Source organism: Nicotiana tabacum, chromosome 11 (assembly GCF_000715075.1).
Source record: "Nicotiana tabacum cultivar K326 chromosome 11, ASM71507v2, whole genome shotgun sequence".
Lineage (NCBI taxonomy): Eukaryota > Viridiplantae > Streptophyta > Magnoliopsida > Solanales > Solanaceae > Nicotiana > Nicotiana tabacum.
In genome coordinates, this window is record NC_134090.1 from 164,612,558 (window position 1) to 164,631,607 (window position 19,050).

Here is a 19,050-nt window from a genome sequence, read left to right on the forward strand (position 1 = left end):
AGACCAAACACTTACCTCGAATTTCATGGCCAAACTCAAGCCCCAAATACCGCTTTTCCTTTTGATTGCACTTCCAATTCAATTGTATCTAGCCAGTATTAACTTATTAACATTAATTAAAGCCAAAGAAACCAACTCAAATGAAAAATTATAGTCTCAACATTCTTCCAAAAAGGTCAAAACCCAACCCCAGTCCCACTTGGTTAAAACTCGATGTTCGAACCAAAACGCGTTCACCCACGAGCTCAAATATGCAATTAGTTTCGAAATTTGACCCCAAATCGAGGTCTAAATTCCCAGATTTGTAAAATCCCCAATTCTCTTAAAATCCCTAATTTCTACCCTTAAAGAACAAGATTTAGGCCTAGAAATCTAATGGGTGTTGATGGAAAATGAAAGAAATGAGTTGAAGAACACATACCTATGATTTGGTGTTGAATTTTCTCTTCAAAAATCGCCCTAGGTCGGATTCTATGGAAGGAGATATGAAAATATGGCTTATTCCCGTTCTGCCTCTGTTTTTAAATCGTTGGACAGACCTTCTTCGCGTTCGCGAAGCTTATGGCCAAAAGGGCTTAAGCGTTAGCGATAAGCTGCTCGCGTTCACGATAGTCTATCCCCCTGATCATCGCATTCGCGGGCCTAGGACCGCGTTCGCGAAGAACAACTCAAAGACTCCCCCCAGCCACCTCTATTGCACTACGCGTTCGTGTGTGGCCAGTCGTGTTCGCGAAGAGAAATCCCCCCAGTGCTCCGCGTTCGCGACCAAGGCCGCGCGTTCGCGTAGAAAAAATACCTCCCCATCCCAGCTTGTACTTTGTGTTTGCGAGAGCTGTATCCCGAACGCGAAGCACAACATATCAGTATACCAGAAGCAGCAAAAAAGCAAAATTCCTTAAGTTCAAAACATCCCGAAACCTATCTGAAACTCACCCGAGCCCTCGGGGCTCCAAATCAAACATGCACACAACCTAAAAATATCATACAGACTTGCTCGTGCGATCAAATCGCCAAAATAACACCTAGAACTATGAGTTTAGCATCAAAAATCTCAAGAACTCTTAAAGTTTTCATTTCGCAACCGAGGTTCCAATTCACGTCATATGAATTTTGTTTCTTACCAAATTTTACAGGCACAACTTTAATACCATATTAAACCTATACCGGGCTCCGAAATCAAAATACGGGCCCGATACCACCAAATTCAAACATCGCTAAATTTTCAAAAACTCTTATAATTTAAGTTAAACAATTTCTTTCAAAAATTCATTTCTTGGGTTTGGGACTTTGGAATTCAATTCCGGGCATATTCCCAAGTCTCTATTTTTGTACAGACCCTTCGAGATCATCAAATCATGGGTCTGGGTCTGTTTACCCAAAATATTGACTGAAGTCAACTTAAATTTAATTTTAAAGGCAAAATTAGCATTTTCTCAAATTTTTCACATAAGGGCTTTCCGGATATACGCCCGGACTGCGCATGCAAATTTAGGTGAGACAAAAGAAGGTTTTTAAGGCCTCAGAACACATATTTAACTTTTAAAATAAGTGATGACCTTTTGGGTCATCACACAATCATTGAAAATTCCAGGACTATTGGTTGTTATGGCTAACACGTTTCTCCTGCTTTCACTTTTTTTTTGTTCCTCGTAAATTCAATTATCAAACGGCCCCCATTAAAAGAGCTCTGAATAAATGAAAAAGAACTCGTTTAATTTAGATTCTAGTGTTTATGGAAAGCACAATATAAAATAAATGAAAAGGAAGAAACATCCCATTTATATACTACTACTACTTTTCATTTAGGCATGTTTTTGTTTTATTGAATGTTGCGTTCCATTTTTGGCATTGTTAAAGTAGAAAAGCTTATTGTTAGCTTCCATGGTTATGGCAGCTCTTAACTGGAAGCTCGACTTGGAGAAGAAGTTAAGAGAGAACTTAGAGAAATAGAATTACTGTTCTATTGAAAAATAAAGAAATGAACTTCTATATACATTTTAGTATCTACAGTGTATTTATACTAATACAAATTAGTTACTAACCTCCTAACTACCTTTCTAACTATCTAACTCATAAGGTTAGCTAACTCTACACTTAACCACCTGTAATAACTGTAGTTTAATAGTTCCATTTCTCTCAATACTCCCCATCAACTGAAGGCATAAACAGGTTCTTTACTCCGTGCTTGTCCAGTAGATAGTCATGCTGAGTCTTTCCCAAGCTCTTTGTAAGAAAGTCTGCTAGTTGTTCCTTGGTGGACACATGCTGAGTTTTTATTATGTCTTGCAATATTCTTTCTAGAACAAATTGACAGTCTATATCAATGTGTTTGGTTCTTTAATAGAAGATGGGATTGGTTGCAATTTGAATTGCAACTTTACTATCACACATGAGCTTCACATATGAGTTTAGCTGAATTCCAAGCTCATTGAACAGACCAATTAGCCAAACTATCTCAGCAGTACATGATGCCATACTTCTGAACTCAGCTTCTGTAGAGCTTATGGACACATTCTCTTATTTCTTTGACTTCCATGAGATCAATGCATCACCAAACATTACTAAATAACCTGTGACTAACCTTCTAGTTTGTAAGCAGGAATCCCAGTCAGAGTCATAGTATACAAATTATTGATTAGTATTCTGCACTGGCATAAAGAGTCCTAGCCTAGGAGCCCCTTTTATGTACCTTACAACTCTCAAGGCTGCTTCCATGTGAGACACCTTAGGGTTGTGCATGTATTGACTTAAGACTTGAACCACAAAGGCTAGGTCTAATATGGTCATAGTCAAGTAAAGTAGCCTCCCTACAAGTATTTGATAGATGCCTGGATCCTTGAGTGTTGCATCTGTTGCTTCTGAATTTTATACACCTGTTACAGCCTTGTCATACTCCTCAAAAGTTAACTTCTAATTCAGCTCAAGAGGTGTACCTACAGGCTTAGCTCCCCCTAGCCCTGACTCAGAGATGAGTTCTAAGACATACTTTCTTTGAGACATGACTATACCTTTTTTGATCTGGCAAATTCAATGCCAGAAAGAACTCCAAATCACCTAGATATTTCATCTTAAAGTTTCTCTGTAGGTCTGTTTTTTTTTGGTTAAGTAAATCACATTATTGCATGTGATTAGTAGATCATCCACATAGACCAATATCACACTATGTCACTGCCCTTGTGTTTGGTAAATAGAGAGTAGTCAAAGTGGCTTTGCTAAAATCCCATGTGCAATAATGCCTCAGTTAGTTTCTTGTTCCATTGCCTTGGGCCCTGTTTGAGCCCATACAGGGTCTTATGTAGTTTACTGACCTTGTGAGACTCCTCTTGTCTAGAAAACCCATCAAGAATCTGCATGTACACTTCTTCTAGTAGATCACCATTGAGGAAGGCATTGTGCACATCCATCTGGTAAATAACCCACTATTTAGCTGCTACTAAGGCAATGATTGTCCTGGCAGTTACCATTTTTGCTAAAGGAGAGAATGTTTCAGTATAATCAAGTCCTCCTTCTGGCTATAGCCTTTGACTACCAACCTAGACTTATACCTCTCAACTTCCCCTGAAGCCTTAAACTTTATCTTGAAGATCCACGTGCACCTAATGAGTGTTTTGCCAATAGGAAGATCCACAATACTCCATGTGTGATTGTCTTCTAGAGCAGCTACTACAAGTTTTATAGCTTCAATCCACTTGGGATTTGTAGCTACTTCTCTATATGATTTTGGTTCTATGAGGGAAGAATAGGATGAAAGAGCGCATGAATGTGAACTGTAAGAGTGTCAAGTGTCATAGGACACACATGAGGAAAAGGGGTATTCATAGGTATGAGAGATGACTGGTTTGGTCACATATCTTATAGCCACAAGGGTGGTTTGCTAGGTCATGATGACCTTCTAAGGCTCATAGCAGAAGCCTATGATGATTCTAAAACACAAGGCTCAATAGCAGGAGGAGATTAACCTAAAGAAGCAGGTTCCTCTGAATGTTGTTGTGTAGGTGAAGGAGCAACTATGACAGAGTCCATAGTTGGACTCTGAGATAGATTAGGAGAGAACGAGTACCATGAGGTTCAGACAGATGCTCCATTACTGTGGTATAAGGAAACAAGTCTAGAATAGGAAACATGGGAGCGCCAATAGTTTGTACACATTTCTACTTACAATAAAGGATCTTGAGTGAAGATCATAGACCTTGTAGCCCTTCTAATTTAAAGAATAACCTAGAAAAGCTTCAGGTACTGCTCTTGAGGCAAACTTGTTCAATTTCTTAGGGGAGGTTGCATAGCACAAGCAACCAAATACTTTGAGATGTGAGGGAATGGAGCAAGCAAATAAAGCATCTCAAAAGGTGATTTACCCCCAATGACTTTTGAGGGAAGTCTGTTGATCAAATAAACAGTAGCAGACACACATTTTCCCTAGAATTTCAAGGGGAGAGCAGCCTCAAATCTCAGAGCTCTGGCCATCTCTAGAATTGTCCTGTGTCTCCTCTTAATAACTCCATTTTGCTTACGAGTGTAGGTGCAGGTACTTTGATGAATAATGCCCATAGATGACATGAGATTATGTACTTCATGATTAAGGAATTCACTACCATTATCAGTTCTAAGAGTCTTAACTGATATAGAGAATAGATTTTTCACTTTTGTTAGGAAATCTTTCAGAACAACCATTGCATTTGACTTAGATACAAGCAAGAAAATCCAAGTGAACTTAGAGTAGTCATCCATAATAGTAACAAAGAATCTTTTAATGTCATATGTTGGTAACCTATAGGGCCCCATACATTAGAATATAGTAGTTCAAAAGCAGCATTAGAAGTAGTAGTACTCAATTTGTAAGGTAACTTTGTTTGCTTGGTTAAAGGACATATAGTGTAGTGAGTGTGATTAGTGTCTTTCAGGTTACTCAGTGATGTGTGCTTCTTGATTACATTTAGAGGTACATGACCTAGCCTTCTATGCCAAAATTTCACCAGAGTCAGAACATTCATTAGCCATACAAGTAAACTTATTCCCAGATTTAGTAGTCTAATTTACAGACTTCATCTCAGATACTTGTTGAGGAGTTTTATTCCTTAGTTGATTTGGATCATGTTGCAGGATACCACTTAGTAAAGACTTGCCTTGCAGTAAATACAATCCCTAATTCTTCTTACCAATATCCTTTACCTGACCATTGCAAAGATCCTGGAATATACAGAAGTCAGGAAAAAATGCTACAATACATTGCAACTCTTTGATAAGTTTAGACACAGATAACAGGTTGTACTTAATCTTTGGTATGTATAGCACATTACTGATATCCTGATAGTTAAACACACTTGCTTTTCTTATATGTGAAATAGAGGCAACATTTCCTGTAGGGAGGTGAACTTTATTTCCCCTGTGAGATGAAACTGACTGACAAGAATTTAACATCTCTAGTGTGAATGTCATATGATTTGATGCTCTGAAATCTATTATCTAATTGTTATTAACATGATTGGATAATAGAGCTACCAGTTTACCTGCAGTTGAAGCTCTGGCAGAAGGACCTTCATCCGCTCCCTTGTTAATAGTTGAACTATCTACTAATATTGCTCTTGAGTAAAGAAAGGAGTTGGAGTTGGTGCATGTTGTTGTGCTATGTGCTGAAATCCAATTGGTGAAGGCATCTGCATTTGCTGAGGCATGTGCTGAAATCCAATTGATAGAGCCACTTGAATTTGCTGAAGCCCACCTAGTATTCCTTCTTCTCTGCCTTGTAAACCTCCAAATGGCGTTTGAGTGTTTGCATAACAGAATTGTAACTAGGAGTAGTATTGACATGATTGACATATGTACCAAAGTTGCCCTGTTTCTTCTTTGTCTTAAAGTTAGACTTGAAGTCTTGAGAGTATCCTATTAGCTTGGAATAGTTTTCCTTGGTGTGGCCTTTGTAGTTACAAAACTCACACACCACTTTATTCTTCTGAGCTCTAAATTGTTCATTACCAGTAGTCGGGATTTTGTTGCTATATAGAGCAGTGTTGTCAGCAACTTCTGCTACTTGCATCATTTAAGAGAAATTGGTGAGGTTCCTTTGGCTTTCCACATCTATATGTAGAGAGTAGGCCTTGTTAATACTAGGCACTAGTGACATCATCATGATTTGACTTTGAGCATGAGAATAAGTGTCGTTATGTCCCATAAGGAACTGGAGTAACCTGTGATACTAAAAATGCTCAACATATTTCTTTGATTCTTGGCAGGGACAACCAGGACAGGGCATCAAACTCATCCCATAAGTCCCTCAGTTTAGAGAAGTAATCAACTACATTCCTTGTTCCTTGTGTTAGAGTGTGAATCTCTCTATATAGGTATAGAATACTAGCGACATTCACCTTATTAAACCTCTCCTACAGGTCTTCCCACACCTTATGAGCATTAAAAGCATACACGACACTACTCAATAGCCCTGGGCGCACATCATTCATAATCCTTGAGAGAACTACAACATTTACCTTCTCCCATTGCTCGTGAAATTCAGGTTCAAACTTAAATTTTGGGTATCGATCATCTATAAAACCTAGTTTGTTTTAACTAGTAGACATATTCTCATAGATCGACTCCACAAAGCATAGTTATCTGAGCCAGTTAGATGAACGAAAATGTGTGAGCTACTTGGTGTATTAGTTGGTTGAAGGAAAAGAGGATGATTGTGATCAACTGTGGGGAAGACAATAGGTGATACTAGTGCATTCACATGTCTCGATATACTCTCGCTTGTTTCGTCTCCAATCGCCATTGATGAAACTTTCCAGTTGATTGAATTGCAAACCCTAGCTTAGAGGTGTTGTCACTTTCAGACAATTCAGTATAGTTTGACGGAATTGCAGTAACACACATACACACAATTGCGCAAGGAATGAGATTGAGATCGTCATCGCGAGCTCTGATACCATGTTAGCTTCCATGGTTATGGAAGCTCTTAGCCGGAAGCTTGACTTGGAGAAGAAGCTAAGAGAGAACTCAGAGAAACAAAATTATTGTTCTGTTGAAAAATGAAAGGAAATGAACTTCTATATACATTTTAGTATCTATAGTGTATTTATATTAATTCAAATTAGTTACTAACCTCCTAACTACCTTTCTAACTGTCTAACAAATAAGTTTAGCTAACTCTACACTTAACCACATATACTAACTGTAGTCTAATAGTTCCACTTCTCTCAACATTTATTTGGTTTAGAGCGACACCCAAAAGATTTCTCTAACGCCTAATAATAAGTCAAGTCAACAAACATTTTTTTGGATAAAAATGAAATTTGCATTAATAATTAATATACATCACCACAAAATACAGGCAAGGCCAAGGCCAAATATTACAATTAGCCGAAATTTTCGTAGCAAATAGTTAATAAAATAAAGGGTTTAACAAACGTTTTTATCTACCTCATAAAAGTGTTTACGGAATTTTCTTAGAAGTGATGAAATATGTCAACAGTGTAGTTGATTTCCATTATCCAAAAAAGCACATAAAAGTTTCACCGTCGCTATATCGATGAGTAGGAAACTATTCGGAAAAGTGGGAGTCTTATTAATACATGGGAATTGCCAATTTTTGTTTCGACCCAAGAAAAACAATTTTTCTTTAACAAGATATAGATTAAAACCTTTATTTTGGGTCAAACATTCAAACTAGATGCAGTGTATTAAAAAAAAAAATTAAAGAATCATTACACATAGTAGTAATTCCAGTGAGCTTGAGGTTACACTAATCATTTTCAAACCACAAAACAAATATTGATGCGAAAGTATTGGGACAATATTACCTGTATGTGTCCCTTGTCTAATTCTTTTATATTGTATGTAGGGGACGGATGCCGGAGGGAGGGAAAGAGACATATGGGGATTTAACATTTAAATTCTATACATTTTATATTTAAGGTTTTTAGTATTTAACCTATTATATTTTTAGAATTATAAGTTCAAACTCACAATATATTGCAATTTTACTAAATCTTTATACTAAATTTATGTTTTACATCGAAAGTATTGACTTCAAATGAACCCGATATTATGACACTACATGCGCCTCTAGAAAGGGAAACAATGAATTTAGCCATTTAAATATGTACCAATTCTTTTCCTACTTTCTAACACAAAAATATATGTGCAGTCCGAGCTAGATACAGTACGAAATCTTATTGAACTCAATATATAGGTTTAATCCAGGTCCGCCAACTTAGCACAATCGTCTAGATTTTGAAGGGTTATTATACAACTCTCATTAGACATAAGGCCAAGCGTCATAGTGAAGAGAAAATAATTTCTTTTACTTTAACTAGATCGGTGAAATTCTAGCTCACTGAAGCTTCTAGAGTGCTATTTCTTCTTTCCAAAAAGAGATATTAAAGGGCAACCAGATGAACAAACATTTCATATTCACCTAAGATTGAGAGAAGTATCGTACCCTTAAGGGTGTGATATAGACGGCACCAGAATATAAGTCACCACATTAATTTCCAAAAAGAGATTAATTCCTTTATTTTCTTGAGCTGGCCAAGAAAAGACGTTTCCTTTTTCATGTGTCCAAATATCATTTTCTGCACGAGATCAAAACATGCTTGGAGAAATTATTTGGTTTTTGGACGTTTTCATGATGTAAGAAGATGAAAGAAAAGGACAAGGACAGTTGCAATTCATCACCTGTATTTTCCTTCAGCCAAAGGGAAAAAGGTAAGAATAATAATAGTCACATTATAATCCTTAGATTCCATGGTCCCTGCTTAACATTTCTTAATTTTGTTTATAAACTTCTCTTAAAGAAAAATATTATTTCAAGTGTTTCGTGACTTCTTGCTAGGATTTAAGTTAGATACATTCCTAATATAATGATCTTTTTATATTACAGATGTAATTTAATGTGTTGTAATATATTACTGACCATTTATTAAAAGTAACCAACCAATGCTATTAAATAGAGTTAAAATGCAATTATATTTTAAGTAATATGGTTATGTAAATATTAATATTATTTGTGCATAGTATGTCTGTCTGAATAAAGTCTCATATGAAAGTAGAAAAAAAAGCTACTTATAAGGGATTAGATACTCTTAACGGTGAGGCATCTTGAGCAATATCGTGTTGGCTTTGGCCCAAAGTGAATAATATCATACCATATTAAGAGTATCTTTGGACCATTTTAGCCCAATAACTGATATTAGAAGCCAATGGCTTGGTGAGTCGAGTATGGAGAACGGCGGAGTGATGGCATAGGGCCGACTTAGTGTCTTTTTCTCGTCTATGGGCTGGTTTACTACCTTTACTTGTAGCTTCAAAGACGTATATACAGCTTCTCTTTTGGGTTTTGGTGATCATAAATTCTCAAATCATGTGAGTTGCACATAATTAATCTCTAAATTAGCCCGTGAATAGTGATATATCTTGTGGAACTTAGTTCAAGAGTGATTGAGATTGTTGGGCGTGTGTGAACAAAGTCCAACGTGAAAAGTAGAAAGAAAAATAAGTTACTTATAAGAAGTTGAATACTCTTAATGATGATGTAAGACCTTTTGGGAAAAACTATGCGGGGTAGGCCCAATGCAGATATTATCGGTCTTTTTTCACTTTTAGACCATACCAGAAAATATTTATATTTGGTAGCCGAAAAAGTGTATAAAATTTACTATATATTTTTGTATATAACATACAGAATGTATATATAGAAAAAAAATATACATTTTTCTGGCTATTATTTTGAAACGGCTATACAATATTATTTTCTCGATAATTGATATCACGCTATGTTAAGAGTATATTTTCGCCATTTTAGCCCAACACGTATAACTTAAACTGATCTTAGCTTCATTCACTTAATTTCCGTTAATTAGTCATCTCAAATTTCTTTATATAAACTTTCAACCATCTGCCGAATTAAACAAACTCCACGAGCCTCTTATTATTTTATATCTTCAACAACATGATCAGCTCCCCAATCACCTCTGTGGATTGCCAGAAACAAGTGCGTTCATGGAGGTATGTTCGTTCTCTCGTGGAACTTCTGGTTCCTCGTTGCAATTGTATATTTGTTGAAGATGATAACTACGAGAAAAAACCCATACCCTATTTCAAGCACCACTCAGCAGCAACAACAACAACAACAATAACGGGCACAATATTCGGTTCTCGTAAAGGAAAAGTTAGTTTTTGTATCCAAACAAACCCTAAATCCACAAACCCTATTCTTCTTCTTGAACTTGCTGTTTCCACAACCACACTCGCTAGAGAAATGCGAAAGGGAATAGTGAGAATCGCGTTAGAGAGTAGTACGAATTTGGTATCCGAGCACTCTTCTTATTCTTCTTCGTCTTCTTCGTCTTCTCTTTTGTCTATGCCAATATGGACTATGTATTGTAATGGAAAGAAAGTAGGGTTTGCAGTTAAAAGAAAACCTACAAAAGCTGATTTAGAAGTGTTGAGAAAATTGGAGTCAAAAAATGTTGGAGCTGGCACTATTATAAAGAGAGAGGATGATGATATTATGTATCTAAGAGGAAAATTTGAAAGGGTTAATGGATCTCATGATTCTGAATCCTTTCATTTGGTTGATCCAGAAGAAAATATGGGTCAAGAGCTAAGCATTTTTTTTCTACGATCTCTTAATTAAGTAGGATTAGCATCTAATTAGTGCTCTTTTTTTATTGTACAACTTTTTTTGGGGAAAGATCGCCTCGTTCTACTCCTTTGTTTTTTTTGGTATATTATACTAGCAGTGACGTGACGAAGGAGTATTACTTATATATCAGAAAAATTAGTTTGTGTTATGAATAGTTTGTACATTGGATACTACATTGGATGTCCATGTTGTGAATAACTTAAAGATTAAATTTCCTATTTTATGTCCATCATCTCTACTTTTTATGCCTATAAAAGACCATGTAATTGCAATGAAAAATTACACCAAAGTGAAAGAAGAAAACACTTCTCCATTCTCTCTATCTCTTCTTGTTTACATTTTACTGCATTGCTTTTATTTTATAACACGTTATCAGCACGAAGCTCTAATTTTATTCTTAACTCCCGCTAAGTTGAGCCATATTTTATTAAGGTATGTATCATTATAATCATTTTATTTATTGCAGTACATATCATATGCTCATTGTTTGCAGATTACTTGTGCGCTTGGGCATCTTAAATAGTTTAAGTACATTGCAGTGATAAAATAACTATTTCCTTCCGTGCTCTCAACTCTTAGAGGACCTCAAAATCATCAAACTAGCTATGCACTAATGTCATACTTATAATATTCATGGACTCCCTAGATCAAAACATATCTTTAAGGCATTTTGAAGAACTATGAGAAATAAATTGACAAGCAATAATTTTATAGTTTAATTGCTTTATATCTATTGGAACATATAAATAATGTTAGTCACGTTCAGTTCTATTAATATATATATATCAATAATATAAAGTGAAATGAAACAAGTATATAATTTCTACTTTATAGCAAGAATAAAATGAAATAGTAGATTGTTAACATGATATAGCTCTATTTTCATTTCTTTTACCTTAATCGTTTTGTTTTCATTAATTGTTTATTATTATAATTATTTCTCTAACTTATTCATCCTTTATGATAGTTTTCACTATGTCAAATTTATCAAAACTTGAATTTGTGGCACTTGACATCACCGGGAGGAACTATTTATCATGGGTTCTTGATGCTGAAATTCACCTTGACGCTAAAGGTCTTGGAAATACTATTATACAAGGAAATGAAGCATCAAATCAGGATAAAGTGAAGGCCATGATTTTCCTTCGTCATCATCTACATGAAGGGTTAAAAACTGAATATTTAACCGTAAAAAATCCACTTGAATTATGGATTAATTTGAAGGATCGATATGACCACCTAAAACTTACGGTATTATCGAAAGCTCGGTATGAGTGGATACATTTAAGGTTGCAAGACTTTAAAACCGTAAGTGAGTATAATTTTGCTATCTTTAAAGTAAGTTCTCTATTAAAATTTTGTGGAGACACTATCACAGATGAGGACTTATTGGAAAAAACATTTTCTACTTTTCACGCTTCAAATGTGGTGCTACAACAACAATACCGTGAAAAAGGTTTTAAGAAATATTCTGAGTTAATCACATGCCTACTTGTGGCTGAGCAGAATAATACTCTATTAATGAAAAATCATGAAGCCCGTCCCACTGGGTCAGCTCCATTTCCGAAAGTGAATGTTGTAGCAACATATGATAAGTTTGAAAGAAAACAAAATAATTACTATGGTCGTGGACATGGTCGTAAACGTGAACGTGGCAGGGGGCGAAACAATTATCGTCATTATGGTGGAAATAAATTGGAGAACTATAAGGGTTCTCAAATTAATCATTCAAAAGGTAAAGCTAGTATGTGTCACCGATGTGGTATGAGAGGTCATTGGGCACGCATTTGTCGTACGCCCGAACATTTTGTCAAACTTTATCAAGCCTCCCTCAAGAAAAAAGAAAATAATGTGGAGGCACACTTGACCTTTCAAAATAATGATGATGAAGCAGGTCCCTCAAATAAATATGATTCTAAGGCACATCTTGCATATAAAGATGATGATTTTGAAGGCCTAACAAATATTACTCATTTAGAAGTTGGGGACTTCTTTGAGGATATTGACTGAAGAACTAATCATCTTACTGGGGAATAAAGCTATAAAAGTTGTTATGTTTATGTTTGCAACTAGTTTATTTTTCTTGAATGTATTTTCCTAATGCATCATGTGTTGCTAGTTTCTACACTTCTAATGTATTTCTTAATGTTTTTTTTCTGCTTGTCTTTCATATTTCTTATGATGTATTATTTGTCTTTTTTATGAAGAATATGAAAATTCCCCAGTCTTCAGTTGGACTCAAGATTAATAAAGATGATATATGTCTTCTGGATAGTGCTACAACACACACTATTTTAAAAGATAAGAGATATTTCTCTTATTTGGTAATGAAAGAAGAGAATGTTAATACAATATCCGGTAGTACAAGATTAATTGAAGGTTCTGGAAGAGCCAATTTATTACTACCAGGAGAAACAAATTTGGCTATTGATGAAGCACTATATTGTAGTAAATCTCAAAGAAACTTATTAAGTTTCAAAGATATTCGCCAAAATGGCTATCATATTGAGACTACAAATGATGAAAAGATTGAATATCTTTATATTACTACAATAATGTCCGGTAAGAAATATGTGCTTGAAATGTTACCTGCTCTTTCCTCCGACTTATACTACACAAGTATTAGCAGGATTGAAACACATGCCGTAGTAAACGAGAAGTTTACTAATCAAGATAATTTTATTATTTGGCATGACCGGTTGGGCCATCCTGGTTCTAATATGATGTGTAAAATAATTGAGAATTCACATGGACATGCAATGAAGAATCAGAAGATTCTTCAATTTAAGGAATTCTCTTGTGCTGCGTGTTCTCAAGGAAAATTAATTATTAGACCATCAACTATTAAAGTTAGGATGGAATCCCCTGCATTTCTGGAACGTATACAGGGTGATATATGTGGGCCCATTCACCCTCCATGTGGACCATTCAAATATTATATGGTTTTGGTAGATGCATCTACAAGATGGTCACATGTGTGCTTACTATCAACTCGCAATATGGCATTTGCGAGATTGTTGGCTCAAATAATAAAGCTAAGAGCACAATTTCCAGATTATGCAATTAAGACAATTCGTCTTGATAATGCCGGTGAGTTTACATCCCAAGCCTTTAATGATTATTGTATTTCAACTGGGATAACAATTGAGCATCCGGTTGCTCATGTTCATACACAAAATGGTCTAGCAGAATCATTGATCAAACGCCTCCAATTAATTGCTAGACCAATACTTATGAGAACAAAACTTCCCATTTCAGTATGAGGTCATGCTATTTTGCACGCAGCAGCACTTGTGTGGATAAGGCCCACAAGTTATCATAAAGTCTCCCCATTGCAATTGGTTTTTGGTCAGGAGCCAAATATTTCCCATCTTAGGATCTTTGGTTGTGTGATATATGTTCCAATTGCTCCACCACAACGCACAAAGATGGGTCCTCAAAGAAGGTTGGGGATATATGTTGGATATGAATCTTCTTCTATTATAAAATATCTAGAGCCGATGACTGGAGATTTATTTACGGCAAGATTTTCTGATTGCCATTTTAATGAATCAGTATATCCAACATTAGGGGAGAAAATAAGCAACTGAAAAAGAAGATAGATTGGAATGCATTATCACTGTCTCATTTAGATCCTCGAACAAATCAATGTGAACAATAGGTTCAAAAGATTATTCATTTACAAAATATTGCAAATCAATTGCCAGATGCATTCACTAACCTACTAAGGGTGACTAAGTCACATATTCCAGCTGCTAATGCTCCAATTCGAGTTGATATCCTGACAGAACAATTAATTAAAGCAAATGAGTCTAAGCCATGCTTGAAACGTGGTAGACCAATCGGTTCTAAAGATAAAAATCCTCGAAGAAGAAAAGGAGCAAGTGATCAAAGTGAACATAACACAGAGGTAGTGGCTCAAGAAGATCCCCAAGACATAACAAATGATAAGACCTTAGGGGAGGTCCAGGTACCTAAAAATAATGAAAATGAAGAGATATCAATAAGTTACGTCTCAACTGGGAAAAAATGGAACCGAAATAATATTGTTATCGATAACAATTTTGCTTATAATGTTGTTGTTGAAATAATGCAACAAGATGAGGATCTTGAACCAAAATCTGTCAATGAATGTAGACAGAGAAATGATTGGCCAAAGTGGAAAGACGCTATCCAGGCAGAGTTAACTTCACTTGGAAAACGTGAAGTCTTCGGACCCATAGTTCGAACACCTGAAGGCATAAAGCCAGTAGGGTATAAATGGGTTTTGTGCGAAAATGAAATGATAAAAATGAAGTCGTTAGATATAAAGCACGACTTGTGGCACAAGGGTTTTCCCAAAGGCCTGGAATTGATTATATGGAGACATATTCTCCTGTAGTGGATGCTATCACCTTCAGGTATCTCATAAATATGGCAGTACAAGAAAAACTTGATATGCATCTAATGGATGTTGTTACAGCCTATTTGTATGGATCATTAGACAACGAAATTTTTATGAAAGTACCTGAGGGATTTAAAATGCCAGAAGCATATAAAATTTTTTGAGAAACTTGTTCAATAAAGCTTCAGAAATCTTTATACGGATTGAAACAATCAGGACGTATGTGGTACAATCGCCTGAGTGAATGCCTGTTGAAAGAAGGGTACAAGAATGATCCAATTTGTCCCTGTGTCTTTATAAAAAGGTCTGGATCTAAATTTGTTATAATCGTCGTGTATGTTAATGATTTAAATATCATTGGAACTCCTGGGGAGCTTCCAAAAACAGTAGACTGTTTGAAGAAAGAATTTGAAATGAAAGATCTTGGAAAGACAAAATTTTGTCTTGGTCTACAAATTGAGTATATGAAAGATGGAATATTTGTCCATCAATCGACATACACCGAAAAGATTTTAAAGCGATTCTATATGGATAAAGCACATCCATTGAGTACCCCGATGGTTGTGAGATCACTTGATATAAAGAAAGATCCATTCTGACCTCATGAAAATGATGAAGAGCTTCTTGGTGCCAAAGTACCATATCTTAGTGCAATTAGGAAATTAATGTATCTTGCCAATAATTCCCGACCAGATATAGCTTTCTCAGTAAGCTTATTGGCAAGATTTAGTACTTCGCCAACACAAAGACAATGAAATGGTATTAAACATATATTCAGATACCTCCAAGGGACCATTGATATGGGTTTATTTTATTCAAATGAATCCAAGTCATTATTGATTGGTTATGCAGATGCAGAATATTTGTCTGATCCACACAAAGGTCGATCTCAGACAGGCTATTTATTTACAAGTGGATGTACAGCCATATCATGGCGTTCGACAAAACAAATTATGGTTGCTACTTCTTCAAATCATGCAGAGATAATAGCCATTCACGAAGCAAGTCGAGAATGCGTTTGGTTAAGATCTATAACTCAACACATTCAGCAAACATGTGGTGTTTCTTCGAAAGAGAATATTCCAACAATATTGTATGAAGACAATGTTGCATGCATAGCTCAATTGAAAGGAGGATATATCAAAGGAGATAGAACAAAACACATTTCACCGAAATTCTTTTTCACTCATGATCTTCAGAAGAATGGTGAAATAGATGTACAACAAGTTCGTTCAAGTGATAATTTGGCTGATCTGTTCACTAAGGCATTACCAACCTCAATATTTGAAAAGTTGATATATAAGATTGGAATGCGTCGTCTTTGAGACATTAAGTAATTTTTCATCAGGGGGAGTAACTACACGCTGCACTCTTTTCCTTAACCAAGGTTTTGTCCCACTGGATTTTCCTGGTAAGGTTTTTAATGAGGTAGCAAGCAATGCATATTATAAATAACTATGTACATCCCAATATTTTTTTTTTTGTAAGTTTTAATGAGGCACATTATCTTACATGGACATCCAAGGGGGAGTGTTATGAATAGTTTGTACATTGGATACTACTTTGGATACTACATTGGATACTACATTGGATGCTACATTGGATGCCCATGTTGTGAATAACTTAAAGATTAAATTTCCTATTTTATGTCCATCATCTCTACTTTTTATGCCTATAAAAGGTCATGTAATTGCAATGAAAAATTACACCAAAGTGAAAGAAGAAAACACTTCTTCATTCTCTCTATCTCTTCTTGTTTACATTTTAGTGCATTGCTTTTATTTTATAACAGTTTGATAATTTTCCTGCAATTAAACTACTATAAGTTTGATGACATTTTGTGTATTTAACACATGCAACTAGAGGTGAAAGTAGTTAAGTAGAATCTTACCTCCTTGGTTCATATTTTGAGAATGGAGAAATATGCTTTTTTTTTTTACAATATCTCATCATCAGCAAATTATGCTTATTAGACTTCAAGTGCAACTCTCTCTCTCTCTTTCCTGCAAAAATATATTAGTGGACATGATATCACAAGCTAGAGTATAGATCTATTGATTTCACATTGATTTCAAATTTTAATTTTATTTTAACTAAGCGATTTTAAGACCTTGGTACAAGGGCTAAGAGTTCAATATATTTAGTATCACCCAAATCGCATTTTATTCGAATATATAGTTTTAGGATTCGAATATAGCTAGGTGGAGGGGTTTCTTATTTGAATGTAGAAAAAGAAGACTGTTTTTTTAATGTTGTGATTTGCTAGGTCGGGGTAAGTAAGCTATACCAAGGAAAAGCCTATAATTTGACAATGAAAATGACTAGAGGTATTTGTTTCTGAAAATACTTTAGCTTGTACACAAATGCAGCAAGCCCTTTCTAAATTCATGTGAATTCCTCTTCGTAGTTTTTTATTTCACCACACCCGTAAAATTATTTCACTACTAGAAAACTGTCAAAAACCGTCCACAGCATACCAACCAAAATCGTCAAAAGAAAAATCGACCAAAATCGATTAAAAAATAGGTAAACTGGTCGCAAAAGTCAAAGAAAAACTTTCACACAAAGATACCGACAACCATCGATCGGAAAAAGTGATCCCACGGCAAAGAAATACTGCTACGTCTGACACATATACAAATTTCGACCGAAATCAGTCAGAAATTGGTCAATCTTTGGCCAAGACTTGGTCATACTTGCATATTATCTACCAAAATAAGTTTAATAAAAAATTCAAGTATACCGACCGAAAATCGGTTGGAAATTTTAATTTTTTCCCCCGCCTAGGATTAATTGGTTTTTTTCATAACAAAAATATTTTTTTATAATTATTATTAATTTACCGATCGATTTCGGTCGGTATTAGTGTTAAATTATTTGTTATATACAATATCTACATATATTTAACACACACACAGTCTTTAATATTTTATTCTCGATCACCTTATTAGTATTTTGCTCGGATACTTCATTAGTGGATCAATTGAAAATTCAATTATATTCGATTAAAACTTACTATAACACATTTAAAAATAAAGTGTATAATTCTATAAGATGTGGTGCTATATTAATACTTATGTTGTAGCAATAATAACATATGTATACTTATATTAATGCTATATTAATATTTAAGTTGTAGCAATAACAACATATGTATACATATTAATGCTAATATAGTTTTGATAGTTATTACTGTTGTTATTATTGTTGTTATTGGTTGAATGGCAGTAATGTAATGCTGCCATTATAGGTATTGGTTGTTGGCAGATGGTGCAGCTGTAAAACAACTGTATTCTGCCAAAATTTTACACAAAAAACCGATCGCATACCGACCGAAGTCGGTCGAAAATGTTGAAATAAAATTTCCAAATAGTTTAAATTACGGACCAACTTCGGTCGATATCATGAAGAATTTTTTTCAGGTTTTGAGATTACCAATCGAAATCGGCCGAAATTTTTTATTTTAAATTTTAAATTTTAAATATTTTAATAATATCAACAGATTTCGGTCGGAAATGTACAATTAAAAAAAAGAATACTTAATATTCCGACTGATATCGGTCGCTAATTTAAAAAATAATTAAAAAATATTTTCTACAATACCAACCGAATTCGGTCGGTATATTTTGTTTTTGCTAGATTATTTGGTCAAAGGTGAGTTGAATATACCGGCCAAATTCGGTTGAAAATACCGACCGTCTATAGTCATCAAAACCTTAGCGCCCATTATTTTTTCGATGAATTTAAATCGATCGGGAATCGGTCGATACTTATTGGATTTTGAATGATTTCGGTCGGTTTTTCTAGACACTTTTTGACAATTTTCTAGTAGTGTTTGGCTCACTAATTCTTTTATTGTGGATAAAATTATGTGATTCGCCAACAAAAATTAATTCAATTTTGTTTTTCCTTACACTTTTGATCCGTTCATACTTTGCCATTAGAAATATATATTCATTTTGTATTTGGTCTTAGCTTACCTCTAACGTAGTTCTAGCATGAAACGTGTCGAGGGTCGAATGACACA

General features: G+C 35.0%; 1 protein-coding gene across 1 annotated transcript; it reads left to right on the plus strand.

Moving 5' to 3' along the window:
- The first annotated feature begins 9,853 nt into the window (after positions 1-9,853).
- On the plus strand, positions 9,854-10,834 carry LOC107822902 (protein MIZU-KUSSEI 1-like). Its single transcript, XM_016649490.2, has one exon. It carries the CDS (start codon positions 9,944-9,946, stop codon positions 10,628-10,630), a length of 687 nt encoding a protein of 228 aa, XP_016504976.1. The 5' UTR covers positions 9,854-9,943; the 3' UTR covers positions 10,631-10,834.
- The last annotated feature ends 8,216 nt before the right edge of the window (positions 10,835-19,050 follow it).

What these genes read in the sequence shown, in the direction of transcription:
- LOC107822902 (XM_016649490.2), top strand. Translation starts at nt 9,944, where the DNA reads ATGATCAGCTCCCCAATCACCTCTGTGGATTGCCAGAAACAAGTGCGT.